This window comes from Pantherophis guttatus, chromosome 15 (genome assembly GCF_059756535.1).
Source record: "Pantherophis guttatus breed Tessera chromosome 15, ASM5975653v1, whole genome shotgun sequence".
Lineage (NCBI taxonomy): Eukaryota > Metazoa > Chordata > Lepidosauria > Squamata > Colubridae > Pantherophis > Pantherophis guttatus.
The window spans coordinates 6,650,641-6,677,567 of record NC_142077.1 but is presented as its reverse complement, the minus strand read 5'-3'; the positions used below and the strand labels follow the sequence as shown (position 1 = coordinate 6,677,567).

The window sequence follows — 26,927 nt, the reverse complement described above, 5'->3', positions numbered from 1 at the left end:
TCCTCCTGTGTTTCTTTCCTTCCTTCTTTCCTCCCTCCCTCCCTCCTGTGTTTCTTTCCTTCCCTTCTTTCTTCCGTCCTCCTTCCCTCCCTCCTGTGTTTCCTTCCTTCCTTCTTTCTGCCTTCCCTCCCTCCTGTTTCCTTCCTCCCTCTCTCCTTCCTGTGTTTCCTACCTTCCTTCCTTCCTTTCTTCTTTCCTTGCTTCCTCCCTCCTTCCCTCCTGTGTTTCCTTCCTTCCTCCCTCCTTCCTGTGTTTCCTTCCTTCCTTCTTTCCTCCTTCCCTCCCTCCTGTGCTTCCTTCCTTCCGTCCTTTCTTCCTTCCTACCTTCCTCCTCCTTCCCTCCTGTGTTTCCTTCCTTCCTTCTTTCCTCCTTCCCTGTGTTTCCTTCCTTCCTTTCCTCCCTCCCTCCCTCCCTCCTCTGTTTCCTTCCTCCCTCTCTCCTTCCTGTGTTTCCTTCCTTCCTTCTTTCCTCCTCCTTCCCTCCTTTGTTTCCTTCCTTCCTTCTTTCCTCCTTCACTCCCTCCTGTGTTTCCTCCCTCCCTCTTTCCTGTGTTTCCTTCCTTCCTTCCTTCCTTCCTCCCTCCCTCCCGTATTTCTTTCCTTCCTTTCTCTCTCCATTTTATCCACAAAATGGGATCGTGTGACCGCGGGGCACTGCCACCGTCATCCATACGAGCCAGTTGCCAAGCGTTTGAATTTGGATGACCTGACCGTGGGGATGAGTGTGAAAACCGGTCATAACATAAGTCCCTTTTGCCAGTGTTGGCGTAAAGTTGAATGGTCACTAAATGAGCTGTTGTACGTCGAGGACTACCTGTGCAGGCAGCGGAGGGGAAAACAGGAAAAGTCAATTCCATACCTTCCCCAGAATTCAAGGGTTTTGCAGTTTCTTGCTTTTCTTTCCATTTGGGGTTGTTTTAAAAACATTGAAGGGATAAATCATGATAAATTATCATGATTAAATAATGATAAAATTATTTAATAATGGTAAAATTAAATAATAAAATTAAATAATGATAACATTCATTGAAAATAGCCTTTTCTCCTTTTTTTTTTTTTTGCTTCCTAGGGTCGCTTGTTGTGATTGTCGTCCTCACAAACCCCCCCCCCGCTGTCCTCCCCCCCGGAAAAGAAACCATGGAAAGCAGAACAGAGCTGAATAAAAAATTGATAATAGAAGAGTGGAGCCAGGTGAATGCTATTCTTTCAGGATTTATTTATTTTATTTATTTATTATTCAATTTCTGTACCGCCTTTCTCCCGTAGGACTCAAGGCGGTGTACAGTCAAGAAAAATATAGACACACCAACATCATGAAATTGCTAATTAAAATTATTACTTAGTTTGGTCAATTAAATAAAACCCTATTACTACTAATCTCATAGGATGACAAGCAGAGATTAAAACTAAGAAATCATAATTTATCAAATGTATTTGCCTCTTGAGCTGTGGGTGTTCCTCTGAGCAGGGCAGCAAAATTTAGCCCAAAAGTTATTTCCAAGTGAGTCAACTTTTTTTTTTTTTTTGGTAACAGCAATAGAATTGGAAGGAGACCTTGGAGGTCATCCAGTCCAACCCCCTGCTCACGCAGGAAACCTGGGATTCGAACCGCCACACTGCCGACCTTTCTGATCGACAAGCTCAGTGTCTTAGCCACTGAGCCCCCTTAGTCAGGCTCTGTGTACTGACTTATGCACTTGGCACCCTGATCTGCCCGGATTGAAATGGAAAATTGTGTTCATGTTATGGAAATGCCCTGATAGGAAACATTAGTAATTGAGGAGGGCACGGGAATTTAAAAAAAAAATCTTTAAAATCAAACTTTCCTATTGATTCGGATTTTATATCTTCGGGTGCCGGTGGCTGAAATATTGAAATGGGTTACCCCTCTATTTCCTGCAGCCTGATAAGGAGCGTAACCCTCTTGCAAATGCATGGGTTGCTTTTTACCAGATTTGCATTGGCTAACTTGGTTAGCTGTAATCCTGGTTTGTGCAGGTTGTGTGCTATAAATACTATCCAGCAAAACTGGATTTCTTTGATATCTTAAAAAAAAAATTCCCCTTCCTTCCTTCCTTCCCTCCCTCCCTCTCTCCTTCCCTCCTTCCTTCCTTCCTTCCTTCCTTTCTCTTCTCTTCTCTTCTCTTCTCTTCCCTTCCTTCCTTCCTTCCTTCCTTCCTTCCTTCCTTCCTTCCTTCCTTCCTTCCTCTCCTCTCCTCTCCTCTCCTCTCCTCTCCTCTCCTCTCCTCTTCTCTTCTCTTCCTTCCTTTCTTCCTTCTGTCATGGCTGCATCTGTCCTATTCAAGCATCATGAGCTGATAATGGGACGGTTGACTCCTTCCTTCCATCCTTCCTTCCTTCCCTCCCTCTCCATCCCTCCCTCCTTCTCTTCCTTCCTTCCTTCCTTCCTTCTGTCATGCTACATCTCTCCTATTCAAGCATCATGAGCTGATAATGGGACGGTTGACTCCTTCCTTCCATCCTTCCTTTTCTCCCTCTCCATCCCTCCCTCCCTCCCTCCTTCCTTCCTTCTGTCATGGCTGCATCTGTCCTAAAGCATCATGAGTTGACAGTGGGATGGTTGACTCCTTCCTTCCTTCCATCCATCCTTCCTTCCCTCCCTCTCCCTCCCTCCCTCCTTTCTTCCTTTCTCTTCTCTTCTCTTCTCTTCTCTTCTCTTCTCTTCTCTTCTCTTCTCTTCTCTTCTCTTCTCTTCTCTTCTCTTCTCCTTCCTTCCTTCCTTCCTTCCTTCCTTCCTTCCTTCCTTCTGTCATGGCTGCATCTCTCCTATTCAAGCATCATGAGCTGACAGTGGGATGGTTGACTCCTTCCTTCCATCCTTCCTCTTCTCTAACTTTGAGCGATCGCTAAAGGAACTGTTAAATTGAGGACTATCTGTATCATCCTCTTTTGACGAGCCCATAATCTGGCGTGGAGTCTGGGCAACTGAATGGAGCTGAGTATTTATTGGCCGGATGCCTTTCCTGTCACCGATGCGGAGTTTTGTTCAGCAGATATATTCTCATTGTGCCCAGAGAGCGAATAATATCTGTTGAGGACTATCTGTATCTGTGCTTTAAAACAATATGGAGATCTGCGTTCAAGTTGAGACCTCTCCTTCCCTTTTTTTTCTTTAAAGCTAACAGAAACCTCACGCCAACTCGTCTTCGTAACGGGCTTAGCGTCGCTCCAGCTGGGTTACAACCACTGGCTCTGCTACTCGGACACTACGGTGAGTGACCTTCACAAAACAGCTGCCAGCTGAGAGGTGAAAAATCGGAACAATATTTGTCACCTTTGTTGTTTTTAAATCCATTGGTTAGTTTAAAAGCCTGTCCCGCCAGATCAGGGGTGGGTTCTAAATTTTTTTACTACCGGTTCTGTGGGTGTGGCTTATTTTGTGGGCGTGGCTTGATGGTCATGTGACAATTATTTAGGATTTAGCAGAGGGACTGGTCTACCAGGCTTTTAACTGCTTGCAGAGCTGTACCAATCTACTCACGTATTTTTGCAGGCACTGATCTACTCATATATTTTTGCAGGCACTGATGCAGGCACTGATCTACTCATATATTTTTGCAGGCATTGGTCTACCCATTTATTTTTGCAGGCACTGGTCTACTCATGTATTTTTGCAGGCACTGATCTACTCATATATTTTTGCAGGCACTGATGCAGGCACTGATCTACTCATATATTTTTGCAGGCACTGGTCTACCCATTTATTTTTGCAGGCACTGATCTACTCATGTATTTTTGCAGGCACTGGTCTATTCATGTATTTTTGCAGGCACTGATGCAGGCACTGATCTACTCATATATTTTTGCAGGCATTGGTCTACCCATTTATTTTTGCAGGCACTGGTCTACTCATGTATTTTTGCAGGCACTGGTCTACTCATGTATTTTTGCAGGCACTGATCTACTCATGTATTTTTTCAGGCACTGGTCCACTCATGTATTTTTGCAGGCACTGATCTACTCATGTATTTTTGCAGGCACTGGTCTATTCATGTATTTTTGCAGGCACTGGTCTAGGGGTGGGGCATTGTGGTGGGTGGGAGTGTGTTTGGGGATTGTTATGTCTGTTGGACCCGGTCTTTGGGTGTTAAGTGAATTTCGTTGAACGGGTATACTGTGTATACACGTACAATGACAATAAAGTTATTATTGTTGTGTTCCAAATGACGATCCGTCTGTGTTCGAAAGTCCCACAAGATCTTGTTCTTGTTGTTGTTATTATTATTATTGCTGTTACTATTTTTAGGGAGTTTGCCTAAAATGGATCAGCTCAACGGATCAGAACCGCCAAGTCAAAGCTGCCCAACAGCTATAACCTGGCGGCCTCTATTCCAGCTGCTCCTTTCTTCCTTCCAGCTCATCAGGGAATTTTATAATCTATCGTATCACAACGTGATGAAAAACGCCAGTCAAAAGGATAAGGCCGATGTGGTGGTCGGTTTTGCAAGCAGCCTCTTCCCTCTGGGAGCCATGATAGGCTCACTTCTTGTCGGAGTCCTGGTGGATAAATTCGGCAGGTAAATGGATTCAGGGCGCCGCCAGGACTCATCCGTGCAGGCTGTTTTGGGGTAAGAGTGAATGAATGAAGGGAAGGAGAAGAAGGGAGATATATCTTTGCCAGCTCCCAGACATGTAGGTTGAAGTCTACCACAGGGGTGGGCTGCTGGGGGTTCGCAGATAAATGCAAGAAAAGAAAAGTTTCAGAAGAAAACAGAACGTTTAATTCAACTACATATGCTAGTTTTTTGTTTGTTTGTTTTTTTAATTTGATTTATATGCCGCCCTTCTCCGGAGACTCAAGGCGGGTTACAATGCGTTAAGCAATAGCCTTCATACTTTTGTATATTTATACAAAGTCAGCTTCTCTTTCTTTCTTTCTTTCTTTCTTTCTTTCCTTCCTTCCTTCCTTCCTTCCTTCCTTCCTTCCTTCCTTCCTTCCTTCCTTCTTTCTCTTTCTTTCTTTTTTTTTTTTTAATTTGATTTATATGCCGCCCTTCTCCGGAGACTCAGGGAGGCTTACAATGCGTTAAGCAATAGCCTTCCTACTTTTGTATATTTATACAAAGTCAGCTTTTCTTTCTTTCTTTCTTTCTTTCTTTCTTTCTTTCTTTCCTTCCTTCCTTCCTTCCTTCCTTCCTTCCTTCCTTCCTTCCTTCCTTCTTTCTCTTTCTTTCTTTCTTTTTTTTTTTTTAATTTGATTTATATGCCGCCCTTCTCCGGAGACTCAGGGCGGCTTACAATGCGTTAAGCAATAGCCTTCATCCTTTTTGTATATTTATACAAAGTCAGCTTCTCTTTCTTTCTTTCTTTCTTTCTTTCCTTCCTTCCTTCCTTCCTTCCTTCCTTCCTTCCTTCCTTCCTTCCTTCCTTCCTTCCTTCCTTCTTTCTCTTTCTTTTCTTTTTTTTTTAAATTTGATTTATATGCCACCCTTCTCCGAGATTCAGGGCGGCTTACAATGCGTTAAGCAATAGCCTTCATCCTTTTGTATATTTATACAAAGTCAGCTTCTCTTTCTTTCTTTCTTTCTTTCTTTCTTTCTTTCTTTCTTTCTTTCTTTCTTTCCTTCCTTCCTTCCTTCCTTCCTTCTTTCTCTTTCTTTCTTTTTTTTTTTTTTAATTTGATTTATATGCCGCCCTTCTCCGGAGACTCAGGGCGGCTTAGAATGCGTTAAGCAATAGCCTTCATACTTTTTTTGTATATTTATACAAAGTCAGCTTATTGCCCCCACAAACTGGGTCCTCAATTTACCTACCTTAGAAAGGACGGAAGGCTGAGTCAACCTTGAGCCTGGGGAGATTCGAACTAGCAGTATTTGCAGGGAGCTGAATGATAATAACAGGCTATTAGTCTGCTGCGCCATCAGGCTCTAGTTTTGTGGCCGCTTAAGAAATAATCAGGCACGGGGAAAGGTTTTGTGGCTCCCGGTGTTTTCTTTTCTGTGGGAAAGGGGTCCAAATGGCTCTTTGAGTGTTTAAGGTTGCAGACACCCCTGTCTTAGATAGTTGCTTACCATTCCTGGACGAATTAAACCTGAACGATTGAATGAAGTTTCCCACCTCATTAGGACCTCCCAATTCTCTCTCCAACCACCGGGTTTCTTGTCGTCTTCTCTAATACTACCCAAGATGGAAGGAACCTCTGAATCCCACCATGTCTTTCTGTTGTGTCTTCAGGAAACAGACATTGATGACCAACAATTACATTTCCTTGGTGTGCTCCATGTTGATGATTTTCGCCAAACTTCAACACGAATTCATCTTTGCCATGTTTTCACGTTTCCTTATTGGCATCTCAATGGGTGAGTTGGGGAGAGTGGGAGGGGCTCGTTTCGCGTTGAACTCAAAGAGCCACAAAGGTCCTAACTGGGAGCCCCCCCCCCCGGTTCAATTCTGGAGCCAACTGGAAGTCTGGTTCCCCCTACCATAGAGTCTCCTCCTAGCATGGCGTCCTTTTTCCTATGCTGACCGGAAGTCTGGTTCCCCCCTACCATAGAGTCTCCTCCTAGCATGGCGTCCTTTTTCCTATGCTGACCGGAAGTCTGGTTCCCCCTACCATAGAGTCTCCTCCTAGCATGGCGTCCTTTTTCCTATGCTGACCGGAAGTCTGGTTCCCCCTACCATAGAGTCTCCTCCTAGTGTGGCGTCCTGTTTCCCCTACCTGTCCTAACCGAAAGCCCTATCAATTGTGGAGCCGACCAGCTACAAGAAGCCGCAGCACAGGGATGAAAGAGCCACATGCGGCTCCAGAGCCGCAGGTTGCTGACTCTTGCATTAGCCAAACCCAAATCCTGCAACCGTCCTTCATATGTTTTAGTCTCCAGGCCTTTGATCGTCTTAGTTGCTCTTTTCTGCTGTCAGCATTGCAACGCTGGCCTAGAAGGAGCAGAGGAGAGCGAAAGATAAACTCTGAGACTTTTGCCTGCTAAATCCCTTCAAAGCCTGGTTGTCGTGGAAATGAGGGGAGGGGGCACATTCCTGGGAAATGATGAGGAAAAGAAGTCTGAAGAATGACTTGGAAGACAGCCAATGAGAAGCAGAGATTTGGGGATCGGAAAGGGAGGGATTGGGGGGCAAAAGGTCAGTCTTGTCCGCGTGGAGTCATGATCCGGTGGCTGAGCTCAATTAAAGAAAGATTTCCTTAAAGATTGGCAGTTTGGAAATTCATTTAATTTTGAGATAGCACCGCAGTCTGACATCTGCACTTTTTCCAAAGTCTCCCCCCCCTCCAAGCGAAGAGAAGGTTACCTCCCAAGAAAATGGACCCATGTTTTCCAACAAAAACAACTTCCACAGTTTAATGTTGGTGGCCTGTTGACTGCCTGCCCCTCCGACAGCCGAATCAGTAATTACCCTTTACTAGTTACAGATAGTCCTTTGATTTATGACCACCATCAAGCCCAACATTTCCTGTTGCTAAGTGTTAAGTGTGTTTTGCCTCCCTTTACGACCTTTGTTGCCATATTTGTTGAGCGAATCACTGCGATTGTTCAGTTAGTCCCACGGTGGTTAAGTGAATCTGGCTTCTGACTTTGTCAGAAAGTCACCCCCCCAAAAAAGGGGGGGATCACGACGTAACCCCTGGGCACGTAACATAAACATGAGCATCTGACTTTTGATCAAAGAGGAGCCTTGGTAGTATAGTGGTTTAAAGCACCCTGTTATTAAGACCAGCTGCCTGCAATTACTGCAGGTTCGAATCTCGCCAGGCTCAAGGTTGACTCAGCCTTCCATCCTTTCTAAGGTAGGTAAATTGAGGACCCAGTTTGTGGGGGCAATAAGCTGACTTTGTATAAAATATACAAAAAGGACGAAGGCTATTGCTTAGCACATTGTAAGCCGCCCTGAGTCTCCGGAGAAGGGCGGCATATAAATCAAAATAAATAAATAAAAAAGTGACTGGGGACACTGCAACGGTCGTAAGTGTGAAGCAAGGTCCTAAGTCACCTTTTTTCCAGTGCCGTTGTAAGTTTGAACTTGTGGACTTCAACTCCCAGAATCCCTCGGTCAGCACGGCTTGCTGCGTAGTTCTGGGAGTTGAAGTCCACAAGTCTTAAAGTTGCCAAGTTTGGAGATTCCTACTCCAGGGTTATGTTTATTTATTATTATTATTTATTAATCAAATTTCTATACCGACCTACTCCCGAAGGACTCAGGGCGGTGAACAGCCAAGATAAAATACAGATAATACAAATATTAAAAATCCCTTAAAATTATTAAATATTTTGGCCGAAACACAGATTAAAACACCCAATTTATAAAATCACGAATTAAAAATTTAAAAGAGGAGAGTTAGGCCAGGCCAAACGACCAAACGACGATGAAGTTCTTCTGAACGTGCCGGGTATGTTTTTGTTCCCCAGGTATTTTCTCCAGCGTCATTCCTATCTACCTCCTAGAGACCAGCCCCCTGGGTTTGAGGGGTTCCATTGGCATGCTGCCCCATTTCTTTCTAGTGATCGGGGTCCAAATGGCTCAGATATTTGCCTTTCCTGAACTACTGGGCACTGTAGAAGGTAAAGTCCGTTTCCTCTCGATAAGGAGGGGAGGAAGCGCTGGGATGACATCACCCAACTTCCCCTCCTTTGACCACTCGCTTCTGTCCATGCAGCTTGGCCAATACTGGTGAGTTTGCCTGGGCTGTTGGCTATCTGGCAGATCCTTCTGCTCCCTTCCTGCCCTGAAAGTCCGAGGTACCTGTTGATACAAAAGAAAAAAGAAGAAGAAGCCAGAGAAGGTATCTGCTAGGGTTGGGATGGACTCATATCTAAACTCCTGGCAACGTGTGTGGTATTTAAACAAGCCAAAACTCTAGGATGTGTGAAAATGTGGAATGGTCAAAGGAGGTAACTCATAGATTATGTGCCATCAAGTTGTTGTTGACCCTTAGTGGCCACATAAGTAAGTTATCTCCAGGAGGATCTGTCCCCAGCTTGGTCCTTCAGAACGTCCAGTGGTCCACTCATCACCCCTCCAGCTACGTCGGCACTCAACACTCCATTAATTCAGTGTTTGTTCCCGACAAATGCCCCTCCCTACAGCGTCTCCTTAAGTCTCAGTCCCCAGGTATGCCTTTTGAAGAGGGGCGGGCCGCTCTCCTCCCGAGTAGCCAAGTCAGTCTGCACTGTTCTCGCCTTCTCTCCACTCTCCGTGCTCGAGGATCAGGAGGTCATTGCCTCTCAATAACCTCTTTTCGTGATCCCGCCCCTGTTCCTCCCTGCCTACAAACTGTCCTAATCCTGAAAGGCCCTGACTGGGCCTGCTCCTCCTCATCTTCCTCCAAAGCCCTCGATCTCCGTCAGCTCCAATTCCAGCTCGTCTTCCCTCACAGATTCAGGCTTTGACGGGAGTATGACCCCATCTTATCCTTATCCTTATCCTTATCCTTATCCTTATCCTTATCCTTATCCTTATCCTTATCCTTATCCTTATCCTTATCCTTATCCTTATCCTTATCCTTATCCTGTATCCTGTATCCTGTATCCTGTATCCTGTATCCTGTATCCAGGGGTGAGATTCAGCCGGTTTGGCTGGCCCCACCCACTCTGCCCCTCCCCTCCCAGGAGTCTCCATACGGCCCGTTTTGAATGCTAGGTAAGTGCAGTGCCCATGCGGAGGCTCTCTGACGGCCGTTTCCAGCCGTCAGAGAGCCTCTGGAGCCTGGGGAGGCTGTTTTCGCTCTCCCGGTGGCTCGAGGAAAGCCTCCGGAGCTTGGGGAGGGCGAAAACACCCTCCCCCACCGTGGTGCAGGAGGCCACGCCCACCATGGCCACGCCTACCCAGTAACTGGGCAGAGAACCATTTACGAAAATTTTTGAATCCCACCACTGCCTGTATCCTTATCCTGTACCCTCACCGCACTTCAACCTCGACCTTCAGCCTTGGGGGGGGTTTTCTGTTTCATCTCCCCAGCTCTGAAGCGCCTCAGGTTCCAGAGCGAAATTGAGGATGAAATGGAGGAACTCCGACGGGAGGACATTTTTGAGAAGGACGAGAAGAACATGACTACTCTGCGGTTGCTGGCTTATCGTCCGCTCCGTTGGCACCTGGTTTCGGTGGTGGTTATAGAAACAGGCCAGCAGCTTTCCGGTGTCAATGTGGTAAGGGAAGGCAGTCTGTGGAACCCGTAAGAAGCTGAGCGTCGTCGTCATGGCAACCGCCACCAAATGTAATGCGTCGGGTGAAGGTTCTTTCTGGTGGCCCTGAATCAGTGGTGGGATTCCAATAAATTAACAACTGGATCTCTGCCCTAATGACGGGCTGGGTTGATGTGGCTGGGTGCCCATGTGACTGGGTGGGCGTGGCCAACTCGATGTCACTCATCACACCCAGCCCCGCCTCCTGGCCACTCACCTCAAAGGCCACAACAAGGTACAATTTCCCTCTCTATTTACTACTACTGAACATCCAAACCAGCCCGAAAAACGGCCCAAAAATGGCCCGGGAAACAGCCGAAAACGGCCAAAAAATGGCCCAAAAAATGGCCGGAAAGGCGGTTGGAAAAGGCCCCCAAAAGGGCCCCAAAATGGGTAGGCGGTGGGACTAGCCAGTGGTGGGATTAGCCGGTTCACCGAACTGGGCAGAATTTTAACAACCGGTTCGCTTGAACCGGTCCGAACCGGGTGAATCCCACCTCTGCCCTGAATAACTTTGGTGGTCTCAGGTTGCCCATGGTGGCTTTTGTGTTAAACTTCATGGAAAGTATCTACCAGGTGGTTCTCGGTCTCACGAGGAACAAATCTCATTGTTCCGCGTGGCCTTAGAAGATCACCGGTTGAGGTTTCCTGGAAAGACAAGAAGATCAGAAGATGGAAGAAGTCTTCTCTTCTGAAGAAGCCTTCTAGGTTGACCAGTCTTGGTTTCTCATCCACCAAGCTCTGGGTTTCATTTTTGGGATGGAGTTGATGTGGTGTGCTTCACCTGAAAATGTGCACCTCAGATCCAGGTTGATCCAGGACAGCAAATCTGGTCCAAAGCTACCCAACTGGTTGTCTAGACTTCACGTCTACTCCAGCACCTACCTTCACCATGATTCCAAACTCACTCCGTGCGATTTTGGGAACAAGGTATTCTTGGTGGGTTCCTCCCTAGGGCAGAAGAATCTAGTCCAACCCCCCGCCCAAGCAGGAGACCCTCCATCATTTCTGACAAATGGCAGTCTAGTCTCTTCTTGAAAGCCTCCAGTGATGAAGCTCCCACATGGAACAGAAGGCAACTTCTATTCCATGGGTTGATTGTTCTCCTTGTCGGAAAATGTCTCCTTATTTCCAGGTTGCATCTCTCCTTGGTCAGTTTCCATCCATTGTTCCTTGTCTGGTTTTTGGGTGCTTTGGAAAATAGCTTTGACCCCTTCCTCTCTGTGGCAGCCCCTCAGATATTGGAAGACTGCTATCATGTCTCCCCTGGTCCTTCTCTTCACTAGACTAGCCATGCCGAGTTCCTGCAACCGTTCATCGTATGTTTAATCCTTCAGTCCCCTAATCATCTTCTCCGCACTCTTTCTAGAGTCTCAACATCTTGTTTTATAGTGTGGGGACCAAAACAGGATGCAGTACTCTAGGTGGAGTCTTACTAAGGCTTCTTGGAGTTGGAGAAGGCTTCTTGGTTTGAAGACTTCTGCTCTAGGGATGCATAATCAATAATGGTGAAGATCTTCTGAACGTGTCTGGAAGCCGAGTCCTTTTGTTGTGCTGGTTTTGTTTCAGATCTACCTCGGCATTGAGGAAATGCTCTATTCTACGGGGTTAAGCCACAAAAACGCCCGATATTTCCAAATGATGACCACTGCCCTGTTAATCTTGGCTATCTTATACGGGGTGAGCCTCTTCTCCTCCTCTCCCCTCTTCTTCTCCTCCTCCTCTTCTTCTTCCTCCCCTTCCTCCTTCTCCTCCTCCACGTTCATTTTTTCAACCCTGTTTTGTTGAAGAAGCCAGACGTAGCTTTTCAGCCGAGCGACATAGCCATCACGAGGCTGGATCCTGGTTTGTTTTCCCGCCTTCCTTTTTCAGCTTCTTTTTCCTGCCTTGAAATCAAACCGTGGCAATCTTTGGGCTTTATTGGGGGTGGGGAGGTGGAGGGGCTGAATGGAGATGGAAAACAGACCACTCGGTGATCTCTGTTCTGACCTAGGAGAGAAACCTAGAGAGAGGTGGTGATTTCTTCCATTTCCCCCCCCTCTTTCCTCCCCATTTTGCAGATGTACATTGTGGATAGGAAAGGACGGAAAATCCAGCTTCTCCTTGGATTTGGGATGTCCACGGTCTTCTGCCTCTTGCTCACGGTGACCCGAGATCTACAGGTACGTAACAGGGGAGACGTTGCTCAGAAAGGATGGGATTTTAGAATTTAGAATAAGAGAGTTAGAAGGGACCTTGGAGGTCTTCTAGTCCAACCCCCTGCTCAGGCAGGAAACCCTACACCATTTCAGACAAAGGGTTATCCAACATCCTCTTAAAAACTTCCAGTGTTGGAGCATTCACAAGTTCTGGAGGCAAGTTATTCCATCGGTTGATTGCTCTCACTGTCAGGAAATTCCTCCTTAGTTCTAGGTTGCTTCTCTCCTTGATTAGTTTCCACCCGTTGCTTCTTCTCCTGCTTTGGAGAATAGCTTGACTCCCTCTTCTTTGGGGCAGCCCCTGAGATATTGGAAGATGCTATCATGTCTCCCCTGGTCCTTCTTCTCATCAGACTAGCTTTACCCAGTTCCTGCAACCGTTCTTCCTATGTTTTAGCCTCCAGTCCCCTCATCCTCTTGGTTGCTCTTCTCGGCACTCTTTCCAGAGTCTCCACATCTTTTTTATAATATGGCGACCAAAACTGGATGCCGGATTCCAAGTGTGGCCTTACCAACTCTGTTGTTTTATATCTAACTCCCCCCCCCCCCTTTTGCAGGGTAAATTTGTCTGGCTGACTTTCTTCAACAACATCCTTGTCAACTTTTTCCTGATCATCTACGCCGTCGGACCAAGTAAGTACTTGTGTTTGTGGCGGAGGTGAAATGCTCCTGGTTCAGCCCGGTTCGGGAGAACCGGTAGCGATGGCAGGTCGAGGCTCCGCCCACCCGCCCGGTCGTCGTTACTTCCTGGTTTTAACCAGGAAGTAACCTGTTTTTTACCCTCTGCGCATGTGCAGAGGGTCGGCATGCATACGTGACATAGGTTCCACTTCTGGTTTGTGGGTAGGTGGCCACCTGTGTGTGAATTGTCTAGATTCGCACCCGGGCCTGGGATTTCCCCACCTGCAAAAAAAAAAAATCTCCCGCCTTTCTCCAATAAATTGCTTTTTCTTCTAAGGCTACCAAGACAAAGACTTTAAAATTACCCAACTGATTTACCCAGTAGTCCTCAACTATCTGTTTAACGACCAATCAATGTTACGACGGCGCTGAAACAAAATGGGAACCTGGGACCAGTTTTCACCTGACTGTTGCAGCATCCAAGCGGAGGGTGGGGGGGTAGGGGTGTCACGTGATCAAATTTGGCAACTGGCATGTATTTATATCCTGACTGCCATGTCCCGGGGGGGTCACGCGATCCCCCTTTTGTAACCTTCTGTCCAGCCAAGTCCATGATTCGCTTAACGGCCGTGTCGTTAACTTAACAACTGCAGTGATCCGCTTAACGGCGGTGGCAAGAAAGGTCGCCAAAGGGGGCGGAACTCGCTTAACGGCTGCTTTGCATCCCTCCCTCGCTCCTTCCCTCCTTTTTCCTCCCTCCCTCTTTTCCTTCCTTCCTTCCTCCCTCCCCTTCCTCCTTACTACCTTTTTTCCCCTCCCTCCCTCCTTTTTCCCCTCCCTCCCTTTTCCTTCCTTTCCCCTCTCCCACCCTCTTCCTTTTCCTTCCTTCCTTCTTTCCCTCCTCCTTTCCCTCCCTCCTTCTTTTCCTTCGTTCCTTCCCTCCCTCCTTCCCTCCCTTTTCCTTCCACCCTCCCTCCTTTTTTCTTCTCCTTCCCTCTTTTTCGTCCTCCCTCCCTCCCTCCCCTCTCTCCCTGCCTCCCTCCCTCCTTTTTTCCCTTCCCTCCCATTTTTCCTTCCTTCCTTCCTCCCTCCTTCCCTCCCTTTCTTCCTTCCTTCCTTTCTTCCACCCTCCGTTCCTCCCTCCCTCCCTTTCTTTCTTCCTTCCTTTCTTCCTTCCTTTCTTCCGTCCTCCGTTCCTCCCTCCCTCCTGCCTGCCTTCCTCCCTCCCTCCTTTTTTCCTCCCTCCCTCCCTCTTTTCCTCTCTCTTTTCCTCCCTCCCTCCCTTTTTTTTTTTGGTGTCTCAGGTTCTCTGATCAACCTGCTGGTTGGAGAGCTGTTTCTGCAATCTTCCCGGTCCTCTGCTTACGTCGTCGGACAATTTTTACACTGGTTCCTGAACTACCTAACCGTCTTAAATTTTGTCTATGTAGAGGTGAGTCAACCTGCAGCTATTTTCCGGACATTTTCCTCCCCCCCCCTTTTTTTTTTTGACCAGGAACGATTAGGGTGGTTGAAAAACCAGGATGGGGGCGGGTGAACGTTGGAAATGGTAATTGATAGCAAATTTACAGCTGTGGGATCCATATTCTGGTAAATAGAAGCTTTAAATCCATATTTTTCAAGCTTGACAGGTTTAAGATATAGGGACTTCAACTCCCAGAATTCCCCACCCTAGCTGTGCTAGGGAATTCTGGGAACTCTGGGAGTTGAAGTCCACACCTCTTGGAGCATGGTGGCTGGGGAATTCTGGGAGTTGAAGTCCACCCATCATAAAGCATGTTGGCTGGGGAATTCTGGGAGTGGAAGTCCACCCATCATAAAGCATGTTGGCTGGGGAATTCTGGGAGTGGAAGTCCACCCATCGTAGAGCACGGTGGCTGGGGAATTCTGGGAATTGAAGTCCACACACTTTAGAGCATGGGGGCTGGGGAATTCTGGGAGTTGAAGTCCACCCATCATAAAGCATGCTGGCTGGGGAATTCTGGGAGTGGAAGTCCACCCATCGTAGAGCACGGTGGCTGGGGAATTCTGGGAATTGAAGTCCACACACTTTAGAACATGGGGGCTGGGGAATTCTGGGAGTTCAGTCCACATACCTGAAAGCATGCTGGCTGGGGAATTCTGGGAGTGGAAGTCCACCCATCTTAAAGCTTTAGTGTTGCCAGGTGTCCACTATTTGAGCGGAACATTATGTTCACTATTTTTTTTTCACAAAATAGTGGACATTTTTTTTTTATTCAAAAGCTTTATGATGAAATTAAAATGCAATTTAATATTTTACATATTATTCTAATATATTTGATGTTTTGAATTTTAAGTAATGTTTTGAAGTGATTATTTTAATACGTGTTAAAATGTTTGTAAGAAAATATATAATTTAATTGGTTTTTTTGTTTTTTTTTTACTATTTAACCCCCCCCCCCACTTGTCCGCTATTTTTTGGAAGCAGACCTGGGAACCCTATAAAAAGCTTGCTGGAGAAACACAGCACGTGGGGAGGGGGTGAGGTTGGAAAAGGACCCCTTGGCCTGGACCTTTGTCGAAAGAGATCCAGTAGATCCCTTTGCATATTATTAACCTTTCTCCTTTGTTCTCCAGGACTACATCGGGCCTTACAGCCTCCTCCTTGCCAGCCCTGTTAGCTTGGTGACTTTTTTTTACATCTTGAAGATTATCCCCGAAACGAAAGATAAGACTTTTTTGGAGATCCAGGGCCTGGTACCCCTCTACAAGGCCAAGCACACTCCTGCCTAGCAACAAAATCAGTGCTTTCCACTCCAAAACTTCGACTTAATAAGAAGCGACTGTGTCCGCTGTATAGGAAGCATCCAGCTCTGCTTTTCCCACCCACCCCCCTCCGTTTTCTGCAAAATCGGCATCCCTTTCCATATCCTTGGATTGTGGCAAGGTGATGGCAGCCACTTGGGGTCTGAGTTGTTCCTTTGTAAATAGAAAAAAAGGTGTATGTGTGTTTTGCTTTCATTAAAAGTTTTTTGGGGGGATGTAAATCTGGAGTTTATTGGCTCAGTTGTCCCCCAAGGACCCCCAAGGGGGTCACTTTCCCTCTAATTTGCCATTGCTAGGCGCCAAAGATCCGTTCCATGAATCCGATGGTGGGCGGAATCAAATGTACCCCTTTCTCCTCGAATGGAGCCCCCAAGACTGCCCTTCATTTTCCAGGTCCCTAAACCAGAGCAAAGAGTTAAGAAGAAACACAGCATTGTCTATGACGGATGGATGAATGGCTGGGTGAATATGTGGGTATATTTAGATAGAGAGAGATGAGAGATAGATGAGAGGGAGAGAGAGGGAAGGAGGGAGGGAGAGAGAGAGAGAGAGAGAGAGGAGGAAGATAGGATAGACAGGTAGATAGATAATAGATAGGTCGGATATGTATGTACATCTGGATAAATAAATGGATGGATGATAGATAGATAGATAGATAGATAGATAGATAGATAGATAGACAGATAGACAGATAGATGTAGAAAGATAAAAGAGAGAGAGAGAGATGAGAGAGAGAAAGAGGGGGGAAGATGGGAAAGACAGGCAGATAGATAATAGATAGGCCGGATATGTATGTACATCTGGATAAATAAATGGATAGATAGATAGATAGATAGATAGATAGATAGATAGATAGACAGACAGACAGACAGACAGACAGAAAGATAGATGTAGATAGATAAAAGAAAGAGAGAAATGAGAGAGAGAAAGAGGGGGAGGGAGGGAGGGAGAGAGAAGGAGGGAGGGAGGGAGATAGGATAGAGAGGCAGGTAGCTAATAGATAGGTCGGATATGTATGTACATCTGGATAAATAAATGGATGGATGGATGATAGAAAGATAGATAGATAGATAGATAGATAGATAGATAGATAGATAGACAGACAGACAAACAGACAGATAGATGTAGATAGATAAAAGAGAGAGAGAGATGAGAGAGAGAAATGACAGACAAGGTAGATAATATAGATAGGGAGGGAGGAAGAGATGGATGGATGGATGGATGGATGGACAGGCAGACAGACAGACAGACATAGATAAATGATAGGTTGGATACATCTAGATAGAATAGAATAGAATAGAATAGAATAGAATAGAATAGAATAGAATAGAATAGAATAGAATAGAATAGAATAGAATAGAATAGAATAGAATAACAGAGTCAGAAGGGACCTTGGAGGTCTTCTAGTCCAACCCCCTGCTTAGGCAGGAAACTCTACACCACTTCAGACAAAGGGTTATCCAACATCTTCTTAAAAACTTCCAGCATCCGCAACTTCTGGAGGCATGTTGTTCCAGTGATTAATTGTTCTAACTAGATAGATAGATAGATAGATAGATAGATAGATAGATAGATAGATAGACAGATAGACAGAGATAGATAAATAGATAGATAGAGATAGATAGACAGACAGATAGATAGATGAGAGAGAGAGAGAGAGAGAAAGAGAGAGAGAGAGAGATCAAGTCTGTCTTGACCTTTTCCTGGCAATTGCCTGCATGAGTCCTGCTGTTTTGGGGGCCCATTTTGGCCACCCTGGTCTTCTTCCTGGGGGCAGAGAGCGAGGACCTGGCCCCAAATCACCCGGCTGCCTTCGTGCCTAAGGCAGGACTCTCGCTCTTCCAGATTACTTAATACCCTTTGATGAAATACCGCAGAGAAAGAGGGAGGCAGAATGTGGAATGTGGAAAAGCCAGCTGGGCATGCATGTCCTCAATTAGCCGTCCTCACCCCAACCCTGCGAGGTAGGCAAGCACGAGCCGCTACTAGCCAAGTCCAGGATTTGACACCCTACGGAAATCCAGGCTATTTTTTGCCGTCGGGTTTTGGGTGCGACGGCTAGAAATGGTTTCATCGTTTATTTGTTCGCAGAGCTCTCGAATGGCTGCTTTGCAGAATTTTCACCGCTTTTCCTTATCTGGGTATTTTCACCCACATTCCTGCAAGGCAATTTAGTTTGGTTGTGAGTCTTGCTCTTTCCTCTGCCGGCCGGGTGCATTTTCCTTTACACGCGTCACATTTTTTGTCGTCGTTAATTAAGGGGCGCAGGATTGGCTCAAAGGCTGGTGTGTATTTTGGGAGCTGGCAGCAGAGTCGGACAGTGAGGAGGCCGGGGAGGAACAGGGGCCAGTCCTGGAGTCTGGGGAAGGCTCGGACGAGGGCTCTGCGTCGGAGGCAGAGAGAGGGCCAGGGCCATCTGGGAGTTATGTGCCGCCTCCAGAGCCTCCGGAATCTGACATCAGCGAGACAGAAGAACAGTGTGAGCTTGTTCCCAGTGCGCACATGCGCAGAGCTGCCAGGAGGCAAGAACAGTTAAGACAAAAGGGGCGACTCGGGAGTAAGGCTTGGAGAGGATTGGCCCTTCCCATAAGGCATAAGAGATGAGCAAACGGACGTGAGCCTTTGCAGGAAGCAACTTTGTTCATTCTGGTTGGTTCAAACTCTGAGAAGCTCCGTTTTGACTCTGTGCTCCGTTTGGCCTTAAAAAGCTAATCGGCCATTAGGTCTCTGGCAGCGTTTCAAGGGAGATAAAGGTGGGTGTTTATCTGCATTACCTTGAAAGACTGCGGCAGACACCTGTCGGACTCTTCACAGACTGTTTGTGAATTATTACGGGCTGTGAATGATCATAATTCACAGCCGTTTAAATAAAAGAAGGGGTATTTTTGGGACGAAGCCAGTGGTGGGTTTCAAAACTTTTTACTACCGGTTCTGTGGGCGTGGCTTGGTGGGCGTGGCAGGGGAAAGATACTGCAAAATCTCCATTCCCTCCCCAATCCAGGGGAAGGTTACTGCAAAATCCCCATTTCCTCCCGGTGAGCTGGGACTCGGGAGGCAGAGAATAGATGGGGGCAGGGGACAGCCAGAGGTGGTATTTACCGGTTCTCAGAACTACTCAAAATTTCCGCTACCGGTTCTCCAGAACTGGTCAGAACCTGCTGAAACCCACCTCTTGATTAAGCGTGTGATTTAAGCTTTCTCAGGGAGCCTAAATCAGAACAATATCTTCCTTCTTGACTAGGGGTGGGTTCTACTTACCTTTACTACAGGTTCGCAACCAGTAGTAAAAAAAGCTTCTGCACAGGCACAGATCGTCCATGATGACGTCCGGGCGGAGCCTCCCGCTGCTTTTACTACCGGTTCGCAAGAACCGGATCGAACCGGGAGCAACCCACCACGGCAGTGATGGGTTCTAACCGGCTTTACTACCGGTTCTCTTCGTGCACGCGCTTCGCGCAAGCACGTTACAAATCTGTCTAGCTGAGGAGCGGCAATCCACTCTGCCACACCTATCAGCTGGGCTAAAAAAGAAGGAATAAAAGGTAGGAATAACGCGGGGGCGGGCGGGAGGGCCAAGAAAACCGGTTCAGTGACATCATATCGTCATCGCTACCGGCTCGGCCGAACCGGACCGAACCGGGAGGAACCCACCACTGCACTACGTCTCTCGACCCTCACGTTTTTTCTCCTTGTTAAAAATCCCAACCACTGCATTTTTTTTCCCCTTCTGCCCTGCAGAATTTCGAAGGAAGGGAGTTGTGTTTGTTTGTCTGTCCCGGTGACAGTTTTGTGGCTAAGAAACGCCGCAGCTCTGCTTTTCCTGCCAAGTAAGGTGTGTTACAGGGAGGTGTGCAAATGTTCCCGGCCGGCCTGCCTTCCTTGCCGACAACCACACCAGGCTGAGCTCCGAAGCGATCCCAGTGAAGGAATTGCAAGAGGTGGAAAAAAATAGATCTGTTTTTATTTCATGGCCTTCTCGTTTTCCTTTTGCAAAGCGGTAGCTGATGGGCAGAGGAAAGTTGTTGTTGCCAGCAGTGGCCAAAGAGCAAAGCCAAACTGTGAAGTAACTCGGTTTGTCTACCAAAGTCCAAAGGCAGGAGAGAGAGTGAGAGAGAGAGAAAAAGACACAATCGTTTGTTTTAGCTTGATTTTTATTTTTTCATCTTGCAAGTTGTGGGTTGTTGTTTTTTTTTCCCCCTTCCTCTGCTTTGGATGTGAAAAGGGGCTCGACGGGAAGAAATAGGTAAGTTGAGGCGGGGCCGTTTAAATGTGTGGATGGAGGGTGTGTGAAAAACACAACCCTGATTTGGAGTGTGTTAAAAAAACCCAGATATGTGTGTGATTTTTGTTCCGTTAGGCATCGCGTCTTATCTTGTCTTATAATGAACGGAATTTTTTGCCCCTCTTCTTCCTATTTTAGCCTAGTGCATTATCCCATATTTTTAAAGGAAAAAATTCAGCCTTTTTCTTCTGATTTCAACCTGATGGACAACGTTTATTATTTTATTAATCGGAATAATTTCCTGGGTTTTTTTTTTTCCTCCCCTCGATTGGCATCTTATCAGCAGGCTAAATAAATCCATTTTATTTAATGCTTGGGCATTAATTGCCCTGCAGTTTTGAACCATGGCAGATTGCAGTTTTAGTGTTTGGCACTAAACACTAAAACTGCATTATTAGTTTTTAGCATTTAGCATTATTCCTGCGCTCTGCTCGCCCTCTTTTTGCTTCTGAGTTTAGCTTCTGAGTTTCTAGCTGAGCTGACGCCATGCAAAGGATTTTTACAATTTCCCAGGGGTCTCCAGGGTTATGCAGGTAAGTATAAAAGAAAAGTGAGTGATTTTTAGTTCAAAAGATGGATAAAAGGGACTGCTGGAAAAGAAAACGCCATTATTTTTTTCTGTGCTACGATAATAGTTCCTGATTGAGAGATGAAGCCCCATCAAGTTGCTAGTCCTCAACTTCTGCAATCTGTTGCTGCGCAGGGCTCACGGGCCATGTATACTTCTCCCTTTGGGGGTAGCTTTGACGAGCATCGTGTCTTTATGAGGAGTTATTCAGGGGCCAGGTTACAGGTAGTCCTCGACTTACGACCATAATTATTGAGCCCAAAATTTCCGTCGTTAAGTGAGATGTTTGTTAAGCGAGTTTTGCCTCATTGTACGGCCTTTCTTGCCACCGTTGTTAAGTGAATCCCTGCAGTTCTTTAATTAATAGCACGGTTGTTAAGCGGAACTGGCTTCCCCATTGTCAGGCGGTCACAAAACGGGTGTGATCTGACCCCAAGGACACTGCAACTGTCATAAATACGAGTCAGTTGCCCGAGTTTTGCTCATGGCTCATGCTGCAAGTGTGAGAGACAAACGGTCATAAAAGTCACTTCTTTTTCAGCGCTGTTGTAACTTTGGAACCGTCACTAAACGGACTGTTGTAAGTCGAGGATATGCCCAAAGGAGACTTCAAGGAAAGTTTTTTGAGTCTGGAATCGTGACAACTCGATTTATCCAAGGGGGGAAAAGAATTAAAATGCGTAATTCCACAGCGTAATTCCAGTGGGGACCGAAACAAAATCGAAAAGTTTTACTGCCCAAAACACTCTCAGCTGGGACCGAAGTCCATTGTTATTGCTGCCTCCGTGAATTCCGAATTAATTTTTTTTTTATCTTATCACATGATTTATTTATTTCCAAATCCACCAGTGGTCAGTCATCTTTTGACACTAACAAGCTGATGTAGAAGCCGGCTTTTAAATCCCAGCTCTCTGCAAATAAAAACTTTGGATACTTAAAAAAAAGTATTTTTTTTTTTTTAAAGTCAGGGAGCTTTTAAATATTGAAACCGGGGAAACGCTTGAGAGCACGCCAAGAACTTTTATTTCAACCAAAGCCAGATTTTCAACCTTCGCAAATATTATTTTTGGATCCCATTCAGTGGAGGTTTCCGGAGAATGCAAAAAAAAAAGAGGAAAAAAACCCCTAATTCCTTTCATTTGCTCTGTTTGTCCCAGGAAAACTTTTCACCTGCTTTTAAACCTTATTTGAAACCTGTCATCTGCACTCCAGATTCTTGGCTGAGCTACACATCCTTTCTGTATACCAGAAGTGGTAGCAAACGGTTCTCCCAGCACTGGAAATGTGGCGCCATCCACACCTCCGTGCGGCACAGTGGTGGATTGCCCCCCCCCGGTTCGGACCGGTTCTTTAGAACCGGTAGTAAAACCAGCGGGAGGCTCCGCCCCCTGACCCTGACGTCATCAGAAGCGATCAGCGCCTGTGCAGAAGCAAGGCGCGTGCACGGGTGAAGCGAGCGCACACGATCCCGTTGCGAACTGGTAGTAAAAGTAAGTAGAACCCACCCCTGGTGCGGCGTCACAAAACACGGCAATTCGCTCACGCGCACCGTCCGTGCATGCGTGTGACGTCAAACCACATGGCAATTCGCTCACGCGCACCATCCAAACATGCCTGCAGCGTCAAAAACAAAGCGATTATAGGGCAGGATTGTGCCACTACCGATTCACCCGAACCGGCTGAATACGATTTCTGCTGTATACATTTAGGAAGTGAAAAGGTAACTTTTGCTGGGATGTTATCTTAAAAGAGTGCAACAAGCGCTGTCCGAAGACCTCTCCGTGGTCATGTGGCCGGCATGACTCAACGCCAAAGGCGCACGGAAAACGCTGTTCCCTTCCCACCCAAGGGGGTCCCTATTTTTTTCTACTTTGCATTTTTTACGTGCTTTCGAACTGCTAGGTTGGCAGAAGCTGGGAGAAGTCACAGGAGCTCACCCTATTCTAGGGATTCGAACCCCTGAACTGTCGACCTTTCGATCGACAAGCTCAGCGTCTTCGCCACTGAGCCACCGCATCCCCCAATTTCCTACACACATACACCTACACAATTTGCTAGCCAATTTGCTAGCTTTAATGCAAAAGCACGCCGTTAAAAAGCAGCAAATGAGGACCCCCCAGGAGCAGGGCCACCTAAGATCCAGGTAGACCCTCCCCTACCAGAGTTTTTGATAGCATTAGATGGGGGGAGGGGGGCGGGAGATCAAAGAAGTACTTTTTTTTTTGAAAAAAAATTGATTTATATGCCGCCCTTCTCCGGAGACTCAGGGCGGCTTACAAGGCGTTAAGCAATAGCCTTCATCCTTTTGTATATTTTTATACAAAGTCAGCTTATTGCCCCCACAAACTGGGTCCTCAATTTACCCACCTTAGAAAGGATGGAAGGCTGAGTCGACCTTGAGCCTGGGGAGAATTGAACTCGCAATAATTGCAGGCAGCTGGATGTTAAATGCTGCCTTAGGAGGCATTAGCCTCCTACGCCACTCAGGCTCATTTATAAAATGTACCTCTCATCTCCTGGGGGATGGAAAAAAAGGCAAAACACCTGTTTATTGTCTGGATAAGAGGAAGGTTTAATGATTGATGGATCTCATCGGCCTCCGTCCGGAGTTTTTAAGCCAGAGATCTCTGCCCCAGAGCAGATTGCAATCTGCCCCCCCCTCCCGTGAAGGCAGAAGGTGATTGAACAGAGGAGGAGGAGCAGAATGAACGGGGAGAAAGGGATGAAAGGAAAAGGAAGGAGGGAGGGGAGAAGGAATGCTCTCTCTCTTTCTCAATCTCTCTCTCTCTCTCTTTTGTTCAGTCTCTCTCTCTTTCCAAAGTCCCTTCTCAGTTGCAGAGAAGCTGGAGGGGGGGGGGGCTTCAAAGGATTAAGATAAGAGATAAGGTGGAAGAATGGAAGAGGGAGAGGAGGAATGTTTGGGTGGAGAAACAGATATGCAAGGATTTTGGGAATGCCTTACTTCAGAGGTGGGAAGCCAGGAAGGGTTCAACCTGAGTCCCATTTTTAGCGCAGCTATCATGGTGCCCCATTCGCTCTGTGCCCGGAGAAACGAAATCACGGGTAGGGCTGAAAAATAGAATGCAACATCAGAAGCCCTCTTGGTTATTGAGATACAAGGTAGTTTTCGAGCCCCCAAATTTTTGTGTTGTTAAGTGAGACCTTGGTGAAGAATAGAATAGAATAGAATAGAAGAGAATAGAAGAGAAGAGAAGAGAAGAGAAGAGAAGAGAAGAGAAGAGAAGAGAAGAGAAGAGAAGAGGGAGTAGAGTAGAGTAGAGTAGAGTAGAGTAGAGTAGAGTGGAGTGGAGTGGAGTGGAGTGGAATGGAATAGAAGAGAAGAGAAAAGAGAATAGAATAGAATAGAATAGAATAGAATAGAATAGAATAGAATAGAATAGAATAGAATAGAATAGAATAGAATAGATTTTTTTATTGGCCAAGTCTGATTGGACACACAAGGAATTTGTCTTGGTGCATATATTCTCAGTATACATAAAAGAAAAGATACAAGAATCATAAAGTACAACACTTAATGATAATCATAGGGTACAAATAAGCAATCAGGATACAATATCAATATAAATCATAAGGATACAAGCAACAAAGTTACAGTCATACAGTCATAAGTGGGAGGAGATGGGTGATGGGAACGATGAGAAGATTAATAGTAGTGCGGACTTATTGAATAGTTTGACAGGGTTGAGGGAATTATTTGTTTAGTAGAGTGATGGCGTTCGAGAAAAAACTGTCCTTGTGTCTAGTTGTTCTAGTGTGCAGTGCTCTATAGCGTCGTTTTGAGGGTAGGAGTTGAAACAATTTGTGTCCAGGGTGTGAAGGGAGTTTTGCTTCATTTTACGACCTTTCTGGCCACCGTCGTTAAGCAAATCACTGCAGCTGTTAAGTTAATTGCGCCGTTGTTAAGTGAACCTGGCTTCCCCATTGTCAGAAGGTTTGCAAAAGGGGGAATCACATGACCCCCCCGGATGCCGCGACAGTCATAAATACTAGTCCATTGCCTAGCGTCTGAATTTCGCTAACATGACCATGGGAACGCATGCTGCAACGGTCATAAGTGTGAGGGAAACGGTCGTACGTCGGTTTTCCCCCCCCCAGTGCCTTTGCAACTTTGAACGGTCACTAAACGAGCTGTCGTAAGTCGAGAACCATCTGTAGTGGCTTAATTCGAGGCTCGCTTGAGAATTGGCTGTGTTTCTGGACCAAAAGTGTGTTTGTGTGTGTGGGTGGGCGGGTGTTATTTTACGCAAGACAACATTCTCACGTGTTCCTTTTCTTCATTGGCCCTTCCGAGGCTGCACAAGGCTGGGGAAAAAAATAGGTTTCAACACTGGCTGTTGTGAGAGAAAATTCCGTGTTACGCAACGGGGTGTGCGTTACACACTCACGTGCTTGGCAGTGTGGTGCGGCCTTTGCCTTCACCCAAAGCCTGTTTCCACAGGTATTAGTGCCTGGCTGGCTGGGATAATTAATAGCGCCAATAAATCTTTGGCTGCTTGTACCTTACTCAGCTCTTTCTCTCTTTTTCACTGTGCTGAGGACTAGAAACTTGACAGGGCTTTGAAACTTAAAGTCGCGCCAAGTGCAGAATTCTGGATAGGGTAACATATCCAGCTTCACTGCTTCGGCACCAAAAGACCCCCCACACACACACAGTTATTGACTTATTCTGCCAATATTCCTTTATTTTTGAAAGCGCATATCCTATTCAGTTGTTTGACACCATCTCAGAGCCTTTTTATGTAAGAGGTTGGCTCAAGAATAAAATTTATTCATTTGGCAAATCGAGAAGAAGAGCAGGAAAGGAAGAGGTTGGAATTCTTCATTAGCTTTAGGCCTGTCGGGGTTTTTTAATGTACATCTGGGAAAGGATTGATAAATCCATGCAAGCAATATTTTTCTAATATTTTTGAATATTAGTATTTAATATCTAGTATTCTGAAGAAAATACAAATGCTATTTTGCTTATTTTTATTACGCAAAGAAAAGAAAAAAGAAAAAAAACCCAGGAATTTTCAGGGCAGGGATACGACAAGTTTAAATCCTTCACTTGGAGTCTTATTGACCTGAGGACAAATGCAGATTTATTGATCAGGGATAGAGTTTGCTCTGTTTGATAATATTATAATTAGGATTAAACATCAGGTTTTCCTTCCTATGAGAACTGATGATTTCCCATCTTTGCAATGATCTCGGACTGCAGCAGCGGAAAGTAAAAATGACTTGGTCATCCGATAACATTTGGGTTATCAGTCAGTTAAATTGTTCTTATTAACTGAACATTTGCTGACTTGGAAAGCTGTATCAAAGATCAGCTGGGCTCAGCAAAAAAACCGAACAGATAAATATCATATAATATAATCCACACTGGCTAAGAGGACATGGCTTATTCAGAAAACAGGAACTTAAGAATAAGTTTATGGTCACTTTAACTCTACACTAATCGGCATAGATTAAAATGAAATTTTGTCGCATACACCTCTCAAAGCCTACCAGAGGTTGACTTCAGCAGTTCTGGAGAACCGGTAGCGGAAATTTTGAGTACTTCAGAGAACCGGTAGTAAAAATTTTGACTGGCCCCATCCCCATCTATTCTCTGCCTCCCAAGTCCCAGCTGATCCGGAGGAAATGGGGATTTTGCAGTATCCTTCCCCTGGAGTGGGGAGGGAATGGAGATTTTATGGTATCCTTCCCCTGGAGTGGGGTGGGAATGGAGATTTTTCAGTATCCTTCCCCTGGAGTGGGGAAGAAATGGGGATTTTACGGTATCCTTCCCCTGGAGTGGGGTGGGAATGGAGATTTTACGGTATCCTTCCCCTGGAGTGGGGTGGGAATGGAGATTTTACAGTATCCTTCCCCTGCCACGCCCACCAAGCCATGCCACGCCCGCCAACCCACACATACAACCAGTAGTAAAAAAATTTGAAACCCACCCCTGAACGTGACAAATAATAAATAAAAATTATGCACATACCCACATATATTCTACGACACGGAGATTACGTACGAAAGACAAAGGGAAGCCTTGATATAGGATTGTGCAAAAAAAGTGTCTAACCAAAAGTAAGCCAGCTGATTTTGGTGGGACAGGTAGTCCTCAACTTATGACCCAAAATTGAGCCCAACCTTTCGGTCGCTAAGCGAGACGGTGGCTCAAGAGGATTTTGGAGCCCAGGTCTTGCCACAGTTGTTAAAGTGATTCACTGCAGCTGTGAAGTTAGTAATACGGCTATGAAGTGAATCTGGCTTCCTTAATTTGCGTGTCCGAAGGTTGCAAAATGGGATTACGTGACCCCAGG

The 26,927-nt window shown here is 46.0% G+C and overlaps 1 protein-coding gene across 1 annotated transcript; it reads left to right on the top strand.

Annotated features, from left to right (window-relative positions):
• Positions 1-1,085: 1,085 nt before the first annotated feature.
• LOC117657424 (solute carrier family 2, facilitated glucose transporter member 5-like) lies at positions 1,086-15,810 on the top strand. The gene is made up of 12 exons (XM_087879386.1): positions 1,086-1,191; positions 3,140-3,232; positions 4,378-4,538; positions 6,196-6,320; positions 8,382-8,534; positions 8,630-8,755; positions 9,931-10,118; positions 11,724-11,834; positions 12,215-12,316; positions 12,910-12,985; positions 14,278-14,405; positions 15,572-15,810. Exons 1-12 carry the CDS (start codon positions 1,138-1,140, stop codon positions 15,725-15,727), a joined length of 1,473 nt encoding a protein of 490 aa, XP_087735512.1. The 5' UTR covers positions 1,086-1,137; the 3' UTR covers positions 15,728-15,810.
• Positions 15,811-26,927: the final 11,117 nt, after the last annotated feature.

Coding starts and splice junctions, on each gene's coding strand:
- LOC117657424 (XM_087879386.1), top strand. CDS start 1,138: ATGGAAAGCAGAACAGAGCTGAATAAAAAATTGATAATAGAAGAGTGG. Junction 8,756..9,930: donor AGAAGAAGAAGCCAGAGAAG/GTATCTGCTAGG, acceptor TCATCTCCCCAG/CTCTGAAGCGCCTCAGGTTC. Junction 12,317..12,909: donor CGGTGACCCGAGATCTACAG/GTACGTAACAGG, acceptor CCCCTTTTGCAG/GGTAAATTTGTCTGGCTGAC.